A 15,312-nucleotide genomic window follows, 5' to 3' on the forward strand; every position below is an offset into this window, starting at 1 on the left:
AAACATTTTTAAATGAAATTTAATAATATTTCTTTGCTACTTACTTGTGTTTAGAATTTCATTATATAAAATATCCATTCAAGATTCATCAAAAAGTAATGAGTATAGACACAGTCCTTTTTTTCTATTTTAATTGTTGCCGCACAAATAAAATATACTGTGGTTGCCGTTAGGAGGTAATTGTTCCCCATTGGTTGTCGTCTGTTATCAGACCTATAATGATGTTCAATTATTTTTAGCAGATGTTCATGTAAAAATTAAAATAATATAATAAAACAATAGATCACAGAATATTTTTTTTAATATTTTATTATAAATATACGAATACGTCACTTATAAATACATCCTTAAAATTAAATTATTTCTTAAACCAGTTACGATGTGCTATGATGCCACGAGTGTTGCGTTCCCTACCGTCACCGGGTGAAACTTCCATAATTTCTAAAATATTGTGACTTTTTCTAATAAAATACAATTTATTTTATACATTTTACTGAATAAACAAACTAATGCCCATACATGGCACCAGATACGTAATCTATAACTGACATTTCATATTATTATTTTGAATGTTAATTGTAGGTAGATGTTAATTACGTACAAATTAAAAAAAGTCTGGCTAGTACAAATATCTGTTTAAATATTTAAGTATAAACACAACATAACGCACATGTAGCTGAGAGGTAGCAAAAACAGAAATAATGTTTCTTGGAAATATATCTTTTTCATATGATATTTCATAGGTATTTTACCTATTTAACCTCTTTCTACCACCCCGGCTTTGCGGTATGATTTTACATCGTTTTTTCTTCTCTTACCTTTTCTGGATAGTGTATATTTAGGTATTTTTCTAATCGTCTTTTATAATATTGGTAGGATACAAAATAGTAGTAATATAAATTATAGTTCATTTTTACACGGTCACCACACAAAAAATTCAATTATCAGATAATTCAGACAATCATCTTATTATAACTAATAAAAGATATAGGTTTTTTAACATGAATATGTATAAATGAAACTAAAACATAAACTCAAATAAAATAGACAGAACGGACAATGCGCAATATACCTAATATGCATAAAAGAAGAGTGAAGTAAAAAACATTAAGGGAAGTGAAAAACAAAGGCGATGCAGTTATGAACTTAGTCATCTTGATGATAGAAACATAAATAAAATTCGGTTTCCAGTGCAGTGGAGCTACTACTTTGCATATTGCATAGTAGCTATGAGTATTTTGTGGTTTAGTCTGTTGTATCATTTTTGTGTTATCAGTATTAACAATCAGATGGCAGGACATCGGAATTGGTGTTCGTTAGAGACGTCTAAAATTGTTTATGTAGTTTTTGTATGAATTTGTTCACATCCTTCCGCATCCATACTCTGACATATTATTGGCAAATCTACTGTATAAAAACAGTTGTATCGCAATGCAAAGGCCAAAATATCTACACTGACACTGATTTCAATCGAATCGGAAATAGAATCGTTATAAGATACGGAGATCAAAAGCATTTTATACACAGCTAGGTGAATTGGGCTTAATAAAAAATGTTAATCAATTTTTACCTATCTATAAGAATAAAATTTTACAAAATACCTTTATCTAGATTTATATTGGTTAAGCTTAACAAAGATATACTTAATAGGTATGTTCAAATCTTACGTAGGTACAAGAACCCTAAAGTATTTTTTACTCGATTATTTTATTTTTCAATGAAACTGGGTAAATCTAATTTTACAATCACCGATGCAATACAAATAATAGTCTACGAGTATATAGCCGTATGGCACAATTTAGTCGCCATCCAAGCGATCAATTTGACTACTTCGATATCGAATATTTCAGACATAGTTTTTTTTGCATAATAATATCCTAGTAAACTCATTATGGTAACTCAAAATAATACAATATTTTTATTTTTTCTTAACATAGATAAGCATAAATTTTTACAAATTCAAATATAAATGTTTTTCAACTAAACAATCATTTCAAAAAAAATAATTCACTTAATTTTCATGTACATATCTTTAAAATATGTTATTTTAAAACGTTTAAACCTTATTATCAGATCATAATTAGGAAGGAAACGAGTATCAATATATACAAAAACACTTAAATGTTTTGGTAATAGGCATTAGTAACAAATTCAACTTATTCACTAAGTACTATTGAAATCATATTTAAATGAACACAGGTAAATAAATATAGACTACTTAAAAATATTGGCATTGTTAAATTTCATTGTAACATTTTATTGTTATATTGCAACATTTTATTAAATAAAATATTAAAATAACAAATAAGTTTTACAAAAATAATGGTACCTTATAGGTATTTATTTTGTTCACTGGGATCGGATCTCGGCTAAGAAAAAGTGTTTATGAAGGTTCAAGTATTAGAAAAAAATGCCTACAAATATTAAATTCTTAAATTTCATGTTGAAGATGAGCTGAAAACCATCTACAAATGTTTACGACTAACTCAAAAAGGCGACAATATATAGCAGATGCAAATTAGGTAAATATAGTAGATACTTTGCATCTACTTCACAGGCGACAGTGAAGCAAAGTTTGTATTTTACAAACGGAAAGTTAAGAATGTTTTGCCAATTAAATATGCGAATTTGGATAGTTGACGGCAGGGTTAAATTTATATTATATTCACGTTTTGTCTTTGTACAAATAAACCTTTAGTTGTATAGCTGATGAATATAAAGTTGTTCAATGTACGGTGGAGTTCGCCAATCTCGCCGATCGGCGTAGTAAGTGTGGTTGTAACGATGGAAATCCATTTTCTGGTATGCGCAATATACGCACATTTATCTGAAAGTAATAAAAATACAGTGAATTAAAATCTAATTATTATTATTTTTATTATATTTAAATAAAAAAAGAAGTTCTTTCTTTTAGATTTTTTGTGACTACTTACAGTTAATCTACACAATGGCGAACTTGAAATTTATAATAGCATTTATCTAAAGGTTATAAGAGTATTCTAGAAATATGTCTATACGAGGTCTGTCCGGAAAGTTCGTATAAAAGTGTTCTGGAATGCGAGAAAGAGGAGTGGGGAGGCCAGGTAAGCGCAGGACCCCTTCCTTATGTCCCTAACAATGCTTCAGTTCTGGTCTGACCGCCGTGCGGTGCGAACTGGCTTGTCACGCCATCTGTGAAGTTACCTCTTAACGAAACCCCGTCGGCATGGAGCCCGCTTCCGTTGAAGAGCAGCGCGTCGTAACAAGTTTTCTCGAAACTCGGCAAGAATGGCCGTGAAATTTTTGCCGATCTCAGAACAGTTTATGGGGATGATGCTGTGAAGGAACCAACCGTCCACAAGTGGCTAAAAAGATTCAGAGAGGGCCGAGAAAGCGTTCAAGATACGTTCAGGACGTCCTTCCACTTCACATTATTCGTCCCTCCAGGCCAGACAGTTGATGGAAAATTCTACGTCGATGTTCAGACGCCTCAAAGCTCGTGTGGCACGAGTTCGTCCAGAATTGGCGCGAGAGGGGCGTTGGATTCTTCATCACGACAATGCCCCTGCCCACACCTCTCTTGTTGTCCGTGAGTTTTTGAGTAAAAATTCCATTACGGTGACCGAACACCCCCCTATTCGCCGGATTTGGCCCCGTGTGACTTCTTCTTGTTCCCAAAAACCAAATTGGTACTTCGGGGGCGGCATTTGGGGGACATAAATGAGATAAAAAAAGCTACGACGGGGCAGCTGAGAAACCTACAACCAGAGGACTTTCAAGGAGCCTTCTCACAGTGGAAACGGCGTTGGCACAAGTGCATTATGTCACAGGGGGAGTACTTTGAAGGGGATAAAATTGATTTACCTGAATAATTGTAAAATAAAATTTTTAAAAAACTTTTATACGTACTTTCCGGACAAACCTCGTATTGTTGTTTTACCTTTAGTGTAGGCTCTGTTTAGTTTGAAACTACTTATTTATCATATAATACTCTAATAGCATTCGGGAACAATTATTAAGGTTTAAGCAGCAGGTAAATATATTTTATAGTAAATGTAACTTGATTTTTTTGCGTTACGCGTTAGGAGACGTATGACAAGAGTTAGTTTTGTTCTAAGTGTCACCATAAGAATAAATAATATGGTTTTTATCACTATGATGTTTTCTTAGCATAATTATATTCATATCGATATCATATTTAGTTTTTTTTTTTTCTTTTAATATTAAAATCTTAAATCACAAATTAGAAGTTGGCGTTACTTTGATTTAATTATTAATTTGCGATGAAATAATTTATTGCTATTATTATTAACTACCACTACTAGACTGATCAGGAGGTCACAAAATTTTCCTATTAACACATACTCTATGATGTTCCTTGCTATGCTTGATGCAAGCGGTTTTTGTAAAATAAATTATATATAAATTATACCTCATTCTTGTTAACAGTTCTTCGGAAAAACTTGTGGAAGCGAGTGGAGAGCGCCCACACGGAGCCGTGGTCGCGTTCCGCCCATCGAACTTCTGCGCAAAACTGCAGCTTCTCCGCGTCCATTGCCAACAATCTACATAATAACATGAGTATCATAGCTTTAAATATAATTTGTTGCTGAAATAAAATTATAATAATTACATCTTAAATAAAATTACTTAGGTAATCTGTAGTTACATAAATTTAAGATTACATAGAACACTTACTGTAGGTAAATTTATTAACTTATAGATAAAGAATTCCATCAATTATTACTAACTGTAAACTGTATGCTTCTTCTTTCATGTTATTTATTATTTTAATTAAATTAAAAATATCCAACCTATGTATATTATGATACTTAAAATGGCAAACAAGCTAATGATCCACCTAATCGGAAGTAGCAACCGTCGCCTATAGACAGGGGCAATATCTTGAACATCACAGAATATACAGTAACGCCCATGATACTCCGTTATTATTCCTGAGGACGACGACGTTATGCCTCGATATCCTGTAATTTTACTGCCATACCCCACACTTCAAATCAAAACATAGCCATATAAAGTCAGCTGCTTCCCGGCAGAAACACAGTGTGAGACAGAGATATCTAACTATAGATATATAGGTTTCCTTCTGCATCAAATGTGATCTCTTTACAAACTATTCACATTTATAAAAATGTTAAAATTACTTGTGAGAATTAGTGAGTGGATTCCAGGCAGCAATAGCAGTTTCAGTTATGGGGCTGAAGATGATCGTGTCGTCACGTGGGTCAACCGCAAGACCGAGGCCCTGTGAAGATTTTCGGCCTACGAGATTAACCGGCAAGTCTGTCCCTTCAGCTGGTGGGCCCGCTGCTAGTACCGCTGTAGATACGCTGAACAATCTGAAATGAAACAAGGTAATTGTTGTAGTACTCGTGATAGTAATAATCGTGAGAGGTTGTCCCCATCTGGTGTCAAAATCTTTAAGCCAACTTCGTTGCACACGAAGCCTCTGGCGTGACTTACCTGATGATAAACTATGGTAGCGTAACTGGATATGAAACATTGTATAAAATAATAATTTAAAAAAATCTATAATAAAAACGTAAAATTAGGTTATTTATTTATATTTTCACCATGAAAACCTAATTACCAAACAAGCATATTAAAAACCATAGAAAAAAGAAGAAAGAAAGACATATTTTTATTCAAATAAACTTTAAGCATTTTTGAATAGTATTTTTTTCATTACCTCCCATTCGGAACGCAATTTAATCCAAGAAGTGTGTGCAAGAAACCCGACTGTTGTTTTTTTTTTAAAAAGTTTAACTATATTCATATCGAATTTGTGTGTATACAAACTACTAAACAGTATCAGATCAATACCAAATATTTACGGGTTGCTCAAAGAATGCTTTTTTAATTTATGTTTTATATTGAACTATGTGGTCCCAGCATATAATAAGCCTCTTCTTTCTTCCCGTGGGTATCGTAATAGGCGACTAAGAGAAGTTTTTAATCGAAGGAAGGGCAGCGAGCGAAACTTGAAAATATGAAAGTTATGGCACACATTAAATTATAATTTATTAAATGTATTTATCACGCGAACGTATTTGAAGCGAGCATATCTTTTAATTTTTTAAAACACATAATAAGTAATTAATATCCAAGACATAGCCTTGACCTTGTTACAATTTGACTATCTGTACAACATAGCAGTATCTTACGATCTGACATTATCCGTATTGGTTTAATATTGATTGATTAAGCCAGAGGTACAATTATTGCGAATAAACGGGTTATGATAATCGTAAGAAAGTAACATTATGCAAAGTAATGAAGATAAATTAAAAATACACATTAATTTTGAAATTAGAAGGGAAGCTAAAAGTGTGCCTATATAATTTTTTTTGCTGATTAATTGCTAATTTGAAGCCCGGCAAGTCAATTAGACTTCAATTAGACTATCATACCGGTTCATATGTAAAAGTAAATTGTAAAAAGGCATATTTCTCATATCTATACGAGTAACAAAACTTTTTTTATTCTCATGATCCATTATTAGCTCCGTTTTCCACTAAAATACATCATGAAACATAATGTTTACGAATTTTTTTATATTTTAAGAAATGTAACTTAAGAGAAAGTAATAACCATCGCCTACAAACAAGAATTGTAGCATAGACATAATATATTACTAATACCCTCATACGTTACCATTCTTTAGGAATAAAATGCCTTCATACACCATTATAGGATCAAGATATCTACATAAATCTAGACATGTTTTATATATGTATCATATGATGTATAAAACTTGATATAACGCTCTATATGTATGTCGTATATTTAACGAAAACGCGATATGAGAATCCTGGATATTCAATGCTTAACGCAACTTTAAAGAAATAATAATAATACCTGTCAGTAGCTAATGGTTGATAGTAGAGCAGCCCTTGCGTAGGCGAGTGGCCAAGTCCCACGATGCCGTCCATAAGGGTGAATCGCTCCCCACCAATGTCGTACTCGCCTAAATCGGGGTCTGGATACATAGAGGCGTGGGTGACACGCCACGCGTTATCGCGGTGCCCGTCGTACACAATGATAGCTGAAAAATGCAAATATTAAAATGAAACCTTTGCATAAATACACGGCATAATTTTATTTTTTACGATATAATTGACGACCACGACCTTCAAGATATGGACAAAATTTTACTTTACTATTATCGTCACTATCTTTGCCTGCGACATCATATACTTTACTGAAAATTATATTTGTATAAATGTAGATTTAATTTAATACAATACTTTTTCACAATTTTATTCCTTATATTACTTGTATCTATCACACTACACATTTATCATTCTATACACACTCTCTCAACTCAATTTATCTATAGATGCCAATGAAAAAATAACAATTTAATGCTTTTGTAGAACCTTTGTATAATTTTTATGTCGACTCATACATAGCTAAATTAATAACTGTTAAAAAAAATATTTAGTTTAACTGTATTACATGAAATGTAAACTAATAACATAACCATAAACATACAAAGTAACAAATCGATAAATATACACGGATTTTTTTTTAAAAACCTTTGTAAGACAAAGGTAACGCATATACTGTACGTATGTCCAAACAGTACATTTCTAAAAATATTTCGCATACAGTTTTGACTTCGTTACCATTTTATCATATTATGTAAAGCTGATAAAATCTCATCGTGGCTTGCCGTACTACGTTAAATTGCAAAAGCGCCCAACAGAGTTTTAAGATAAACGACAATCAGTGTCAGTTACCTTGGTAACAACTCAATTCATGTTAGAATTAAATAGAAAAAGTCAATTGCATGTTATTATTTTATCTAACATACAAACTAGTTCATACATTACGCAATGTTACAATTTCACCCAAATAACCTGTCCATCAATTTAATTAGCAAGTGTACGTTGCTGTCGAGTGTTTTACGCGTAACTTGCGTCACATTTTAAGAGAAAGTATCATTGTCTCGGACGATACACGTCAGTGAACGCCATATGCCAAAACATGTGCGTTTTACGGAACTATAATTCGTTTATTTACTTTTGTCGAATTATCGAGCAACAATGTATTCGATAAAATAACAGCAATCTTCGTGCGTTTATGGGAAGTTTGTGTTTTCTTTTTAGCGATATATACACCGACATACTTATCTAAGTACCTACAATAACTTCTTGCACAATTCTAACAATTGCATGTTTTTTTTCATTAGGTACCATACAGTATTATGATACTAAATAGAAGACTATTATTAATAATCACTTAAAAAATACTTATTTTAGTACGTTATTACAGTTCGAAGTTAACGTTTTAAGGTTGCATAGCCGATATTGGATTTTTTATTAAGTCACAATTTTTGCGGGATATAAATAATCTGTAAAAATTAGTTAGAATAGTGTATCATACAAAAGTTGCTCTCTGATCAATAACTTAATGTTACATACCGGTGGGGAGGGGGGGGGGGGAGGGTAATGGATTGTTAGTAATGCGGACTACCCATTACTAGCAATATACTCTGTCAGGTCGACCTCCACGTGGTCCCCCTTGGAAACCATTGTGCTGAATTCCAGGTGGGCTTAATGACCTGCCTTTCCATTCTTACCTATCGTCCCTTACTGGTGACCCGCCAGTCTATATCGTTAGCGTAGGCGAGGATACCATTCCATTATTATCCATTAAAAAAAATATTACATACCATTTTGTGCCGAATATTCATAAAAATAAAAATAAACACCAACTTAAAATCTAATACATTAATTCCATTTTCTATGGATCCCACTATTAGATCTTGACTTTGACTTCGTACCTATTCGTATAAGTAGTTTAACAAATACTTTTGATGGCATTAAACACTTCACTAAATTAGAGAAATTCATTAGTTGTGATCTGAGATCCCATGGATCCATATTATAAATAAGTATACCTACCTATATAAATCATTATCACTCAAATACCTATTATATTATCTACGTTCGTATACTGATTAAAATCAAAATTAATTGCATCTTTTTTAAGAAAATTTTCAACTAATGAAACTTAACATTTTCCCCCAAAAGAAAAATTTGAACATGATAATGGATGAACTCACTGTATTATAACGCTTCCATAAATGTCTAAAAAATTTGATTTCACCCTTTTTATAACAAACAACTTTTTTAATAACCATTTTAATCGGTCACAATATCGTAAAGTTTCCATACATAAATAACAGCATTTCTATAACATGATAGAAAGAAACTGAGTCACTTTACGTAACATTTATCTACATTTAGTAGCTAGGCTTAGTAGGTGCGTCATAATTTTTATTAGTTGCTAGACGACACACTTACTATACAAATGCTTTTCTTTGCAGTGAGAATTAAGTGAGCCGTGAACTAACATTATGATATGTTACATAAGTCGCGAGTACTTATCTAAGTATTCAAGTTAGGTTTTAAAAGGGGCGTAACATAATGATTAAAGGATGAAATGACAATGTATAAAATTTGTAGATTATAAATACTGACAATCACAATTCATTTTAATTTAAAAATTATAATTTTAATTAATAGATGCCTACGTAATAACTGACAATAAACTGTTTTAACTTAAGTTGCAAGTAATAGAGTCTCATTATAATAATCCTGTAAATAATTAAAAGATTTTACCTGGAGCGACAGTATCTGTGATATACGCAAATATATTATCGCAGTTGGATAGGCGGGAGGAAGGTGTTCTCGTATCATCCAATACAATATTGGTCAACAGAGAAGCTGGACGCAAAAGCTCCCGCGGAAAATACACGCTTCGTACCTGAAATAGAATAAGAATGATGTTCACCCAAAAAGTTGACTAGTAGAGAATACTACAAATAGCATTAAGTCCATACACATTTAAAAAAATATATAAATATTAAACATAATATTAGAATTAGAAAATATTATAAGAGAAGGTATCTGATATATCGGAAATAGGTTAAAGTAGGTTACAACATAATTGCTCGAATAACTATGCATCAAAGAATTATAATTATGTTGCATTATATTTAACTAGTAATTTCAAATAAATTGGATATTTCATTTCGAGAGTTAAATACAAATAACTTTGTATTGCTTAAAAAGTTTGCTTTCTAAATGATAAGATTGAAACAACTGTCACATCAATTTCTCAATACATATTTAAATCAACAATTTTTATTAGAAATGCCATGTGGTTCCGGCATAAAATGGACCACTACTTTCCTTCCCGTGAGTATCGTAAGAGGCAATTTAATGGTCGAAAGATGGTCAATAGCGTCCCTCTTAAAATATCACCAAAGCCTAACTGCGGTTGCAAACCCGCCTGTCAAACGTGGAAACTACTATTCCTTCCTAGGGAGAGCCTATGTTCAACAGGAAACAAACTGTTGATATGATTAATGATATTAGAATTATAAATATACTTACATATAAAGTAGTACAATGACATAAAAAATCTAGATGCGTAATATTTTTTACATGTAAAAAATATACAATATTTTAATCTCTATCCTATACATCACAGAAAATCTAATATCCTTATATTCGTGTAATATAAATTAAATTGATTCATTAATTTATAATAGTTATAAGTTTGTAATGCAAGTCATAAATTTATTTTATTACTACAGTAATTTAATCAACTACCACTTTACTGGCGATAACACTTTATCATCTATTCAACGCCACTCCAAATTGTTATAATCTTATTCCTAAATTTACATGTTCAAATCGAAGAACAAGACTTTAGTGCTTTTAAATAATATTACTAAATAAGTCGTCGTATTTAAAGAAAAAATAACTAGGCATATTATATACTCTACCAAGTGAAGGAGCATAATATGTATATACTCGTATCATATAGAAGCGTAATATGCGATAGCAACGAAAGTTAAATTGGATATTGTAAAATTATCTAACAAGCTTTTTTTTATATATAGGATGCTATTAGAAGAGCATCAGTGGTTTCATAAATTGATTATTAAATCTCGTTAATTTTGAATCTGTAAATCTGTGTAATAGTTTAATACATATACTAGTACAATATAAAGGATAACCACTGAGCAAAAAGGTTCTAAAACGGTAACTACGTAAAGGCATGTGCAGTAGAAAGGGAGTTACAGTGACAACTTCGAAAGTGTTGCAAGAAGTCAATGAACGCAAGATGCATGAGATGATGCTTTACGACAAAATATGGAGAAGATCGATGTTCAGCAATGGATAAAAAATAATTATAATAATGATGATATCAATTATTTTTCTCTCTTGTCGACTAATCGAGAAATCTTAGGACTTAATTTTAACCTGCTAAAAAGCTCAAATTTAGTAACTAGGTCCAAAATAAGATATCTGATTACAACGGGTTTTTGGAATTACCTATGGGAATAGGAAAAAACGATATCCGCGCAGTCGTAGTCACGAGAAACAACTAGTAATTTATATAATTATTATCGCCTACAGTAATCGTAAATAAGTACTTGAATACCGGTACAGGCCTAGTCCAATTGTTGCAACCATGACAGACCACGCCCTTTCAACGAACAAACGGCCTCGGTTTCAACTGCTTTTAATTTGACAGATAGGTCATAGTCATAATAAATATAAAGATTTTTCACCAGTTTGAAAAACCATTGTCGTATTTTGTTATTAAAATTAGGTATAAGATGTATAGGTATACAAGACAAGTTTCCAAACATTCAACACAATTAACAATACTACTATTTGCATAGTAGCGTATGTATCTATTGATATATAAAAATACATATAGATTTAAATCAACAATTAGATAATTATCTATATCCTGTTACTCATTTGCCTTGTGTACATTTATAATTATAATCTTATAAAAACCTATTGTTAGTTTCACTATAATCATTATATAATTAATTTTAAATACTTTTTTTAAACCAATATCAAAAGGAAGAATTATGTACCTCCCGGCGGTTTTCAATTCGCCTGTATTTTTTGTGTGTACGTTACACGATACCTTTGTCAATTACGAACCGATTTTAATAATTAGCCATCAATTGATTGATAAAACGTATATGGATATATTATGGAAGAATTAAAATAAACTGTTTTGTTTTAGTCATAAATTACTTATTTAGCTCTACCATTTATAGCTAACTAATAGTTAGATTAAGGAATGATTTACCTCTGGAGTGTCATATATAGGTACATATAATATAATATAGTACTCTGAATTTTCAATTTTGGTGTTTACTATATTCTATAATTAGATCTAATAAGAAAGGACATGGCAATATGACAGCTCAAGGAAATGCGAGTATACAGTTTCGTATTTAAACTGTATGGCTATTTAGACCCATAACACGCTGTCCTTTCTAAATAAACCTTTCACTATAGGCCATTCCAGTTCCTGTTAGATAACAAATAGAATAATTTATTAGATAATCCACGATACGAGTCAGAATAACTTATCCTCTGCGCCTGATTCCAGAGCCTTTCATCATTTTACTAATCCCATGCAGATACTAAAATTCAAAATTTTACTGTAGAAGTAGGAATTGTTTGTTAGTAATGAGGCCTAACAGCTTTACTACTATTAATAAAAGGCTTATTTCTCTGGAAAATGGGCATCGTAGTTAATTCTTAATATATATATGAGTCATGATTGACTAATTGATCCTACTTCGTCCTCATCTATCATTTGTAAATCAATAGCATTGATAAAGACATTAGACCTTTTTCATAATTTAAAATAAAAAAGTGCTTGTATATGTACTTACATAATTTTCAAAAGAAGGATTATAAATCGAGTGTAGTTTATTGTTTTTTTGCGCTATATCTTCGTAACAATTTTTATGAAATTTTGCAGTCGATGTTGTGTTATTGTTATTGTACCTATATCTCTCATACGCATTAAGATTATTTAGGTCACTTTCATACTATAACGCAAAAATATTTATAGACAGTTTAAATTAGAAAAAAATACCAATAATTATTGGCATAATACATATATCACATATCTTATTCAAAACGAGGTTTTTTTTTTGTTTTTTTTGTCAAATCAAATCAATGTTAATAATTCAATTTATAAAAATAGATATTATCTCTAAAAATAGAAATTTAAATAATGAATTACAAAAAATATTTATAGTAAATTATTAATACGAACTGAAATTAACAAATTAAGTTTAATCAACAAATCGTGTTTTTGTTATTAAACATCCTCTAAACGTACTAGATCATGTTTCCAATAGCCCTGTAGATATATTATAATTTAGTATATTAGCGATCATTATTTTAATTAGATCCTTATTAATAATCAATATATTGGAAGGATTTCCATTGATTACTGCAAATTCTAGGTAAACTTTGTCTGAAGTAAGTAAATAGATTTGCTATAAGCAACATTACAGAATACAAATACTTAACAAACTTAAAATCTTACATTGTTATAGAAAAAATATTACCACATAAGTACATTATTTATGTGTTTTATTTATTTACATTATTTATTGATATAAAAAATATAAAATTGATTTTGACATTTAAATGTATACTGTACATATGTATATTTTTTATGTCTAGTTAAGTAATCTATCAAAATTAAATTAGCACGATTAAGGTAATAGATGAAGCATTCTATAAGACAGGGTACTTTTTATAGTAATTTATGAGAACAAAACCTTGAGAGGAGTTTTAGGAATAAATAAATAATAATGGTTATAAAATAAGATAGCTATTTCTTACTGTCCGTTCGATTTTGTACTGAAAATAGCAGTAATTTAAACTAATAAAGATATCTTGTCGTCACCTTGTTTGTCATTCCAAGTTGTAATAAAAAATAATAATAATGATCTCATTAAAGTTACCTAAAGCAAATTATGCAAGTGAATCTTATGAATGGGGCATTGTTTATAGTCATAACGGAAACAATAAAACAAATTGTCGACCATGATCGAGTTAAGATCGTGATTCGATCTTGAAAAAAATAAAACCGTTAAGGAACAAGTCGAACTTACACCAAAGGTTTTGTATAAAAAATATAAATATATTTTATATTAAATTAAATAACTTTAATTAATAATTTTATTTATTGTATTTTTTATATTAAACAGATACCTAATACTATATATACTTTTTTAAACTGTTATTATTTTAGATATTTGCTTCAAGGGACGAGATGGATATGGTATTTACTTCACACTTTTTTTATAAGTTGTTTGAAATGATGCCTACAGCCACCTTTTATCATCGCACCGCTTGCCATCGACAGGGAATTCATCCTCACACGCTTGAGCCTAAATAGTTACGTAAAGTGCAGTATCAGAGAAATTTTTTTCCACGAACGCTCAGGCTGTGGAATTAGCTCTCTGCCGAGATTTTCCTTAGAGACAACAATATGGGATCCTTCAAAAAGCGTATATTAACGCGCATGTGACACCCTTGGTGTTGCAGGCGTACATAACTTACAGTGTCTGTTTACCATGAAACGGGCTGTATGCTTGTTTGCCACCTTTGTGGTATAAAAAAAGTCGAAATTACAAAATATAAAAAAAAATAATACTTTGTTTTAGAACGTTTGAATATATGATACAACATAGTACTTTAATGCTCACTAACAATGAAAATAATGGCTTAACAATTTCATTAGTAACTTGGATACACACTCTATAACAGTCTGACAAAATTGCTTCATAAGAGTTCCTCTGCAGTTTTTTAGTACAGAACCCTATTTGTCTACCGCTAATTTCAACACGGCACGCATTTTGTTGACACGCGTTCATTATTATGATCAGTGATATTATGTTGTGCACGCTTTATCGCTACGCTTCGAAGTACTGTATGGTTAAGATGTAGAAAATTCGACTTCATTTCGTATCTACTCGTAAGTATAGTGATAAAGTAACCAAAATATTGTCAATAGAGATATTATCATTTATTGACACAATATATGTCTCTGTTATTCTAAAAATGACCATTTTATTTTCATCCAGTTTCATAATGTATGAGCAAATGTGTATGAGTTTTTCTATATGACAATTGTTAGCACTATATGTCTGGCCTGATAGTAAGCATCTGTTAACTCTACGGTTACGCAATTTTTTTTTATGGGTGAAAATGGTATGATAACCCCGCCTGCGCTAACGGGATATGCTGGCGGAACATCAGTGAAGGGTGATAGATGAGAATGAAAACAGGTCAGTTAGTCCATCATGATGAATTCATCAGAAATTAACCATGATAGTTTCCAGGGAGAGCCGCGAGGAGCTCGACCTGGTTGGGTATATTGCTAGCAATGGGATTCTCCATTACTAACAATCCCTTTTCTCCCTAGGTTACGCTATTATAAGTCGCATTAATTATC

At 31.1% G+C, this 15,312-nt stretch overlaps 1 protein-coding gene across 1 annotated transcript in view; it reads right to left on the reverse strand.

Moving 5' to 3' along the window:
- Positions 1 to 273: 273 nt before the first annotated feature.
- LOC113512546 (protein yellow-like) overlaps positions 274 to 15,312 on the reverse strand; it is a 41,049-nt gene continuing 26,010 nt past the window's right edge. Inside the window, exons 4-8 of the mRNA XM_026896451.3 lie at positions 9,630 to 9,774; positions 6,859 to 7,045; positions 5,145 to 5,339; positions 4,412 to 4,544; positions 274 to 2,827 (exon numbers count right to left, since the gene is read on the reverse strand). Of these exons, the coding sequence (XP_026752252.1) occupies positions 2,726 to 2,827; positions 4,412 to 4,544; positions 5,145 to 5,339; positions 6,859 to 7,045; positions 9,630 to 9,774 (762 nt within the window). The 3' untranslated portion in view covers positions 274 to 2,725. The remainder of the gene's footprint in view (positions 2,828 to 4,411; positions 4,545 to 5,144; positions 5,340 to 6,858; positions 7,046 to 9,629; positions 9,775 to 15,312) is intronic.

Source organism: Galleria mellonella, unplaced genomic scaffold (assembly GCF_026898425.1).
Source record: "Galleria mellonella isolate WM207_F2 unplaced genomic scaffold, CSIRO_AGI_GalMel_v1 utg139, whole genome shotgun sequence".
NCBI lineage: Eukaryota > Metazoa > Arthropoda > Insecta > Lepidoptera > Pyralidae > Galleria > Galleria mellonella.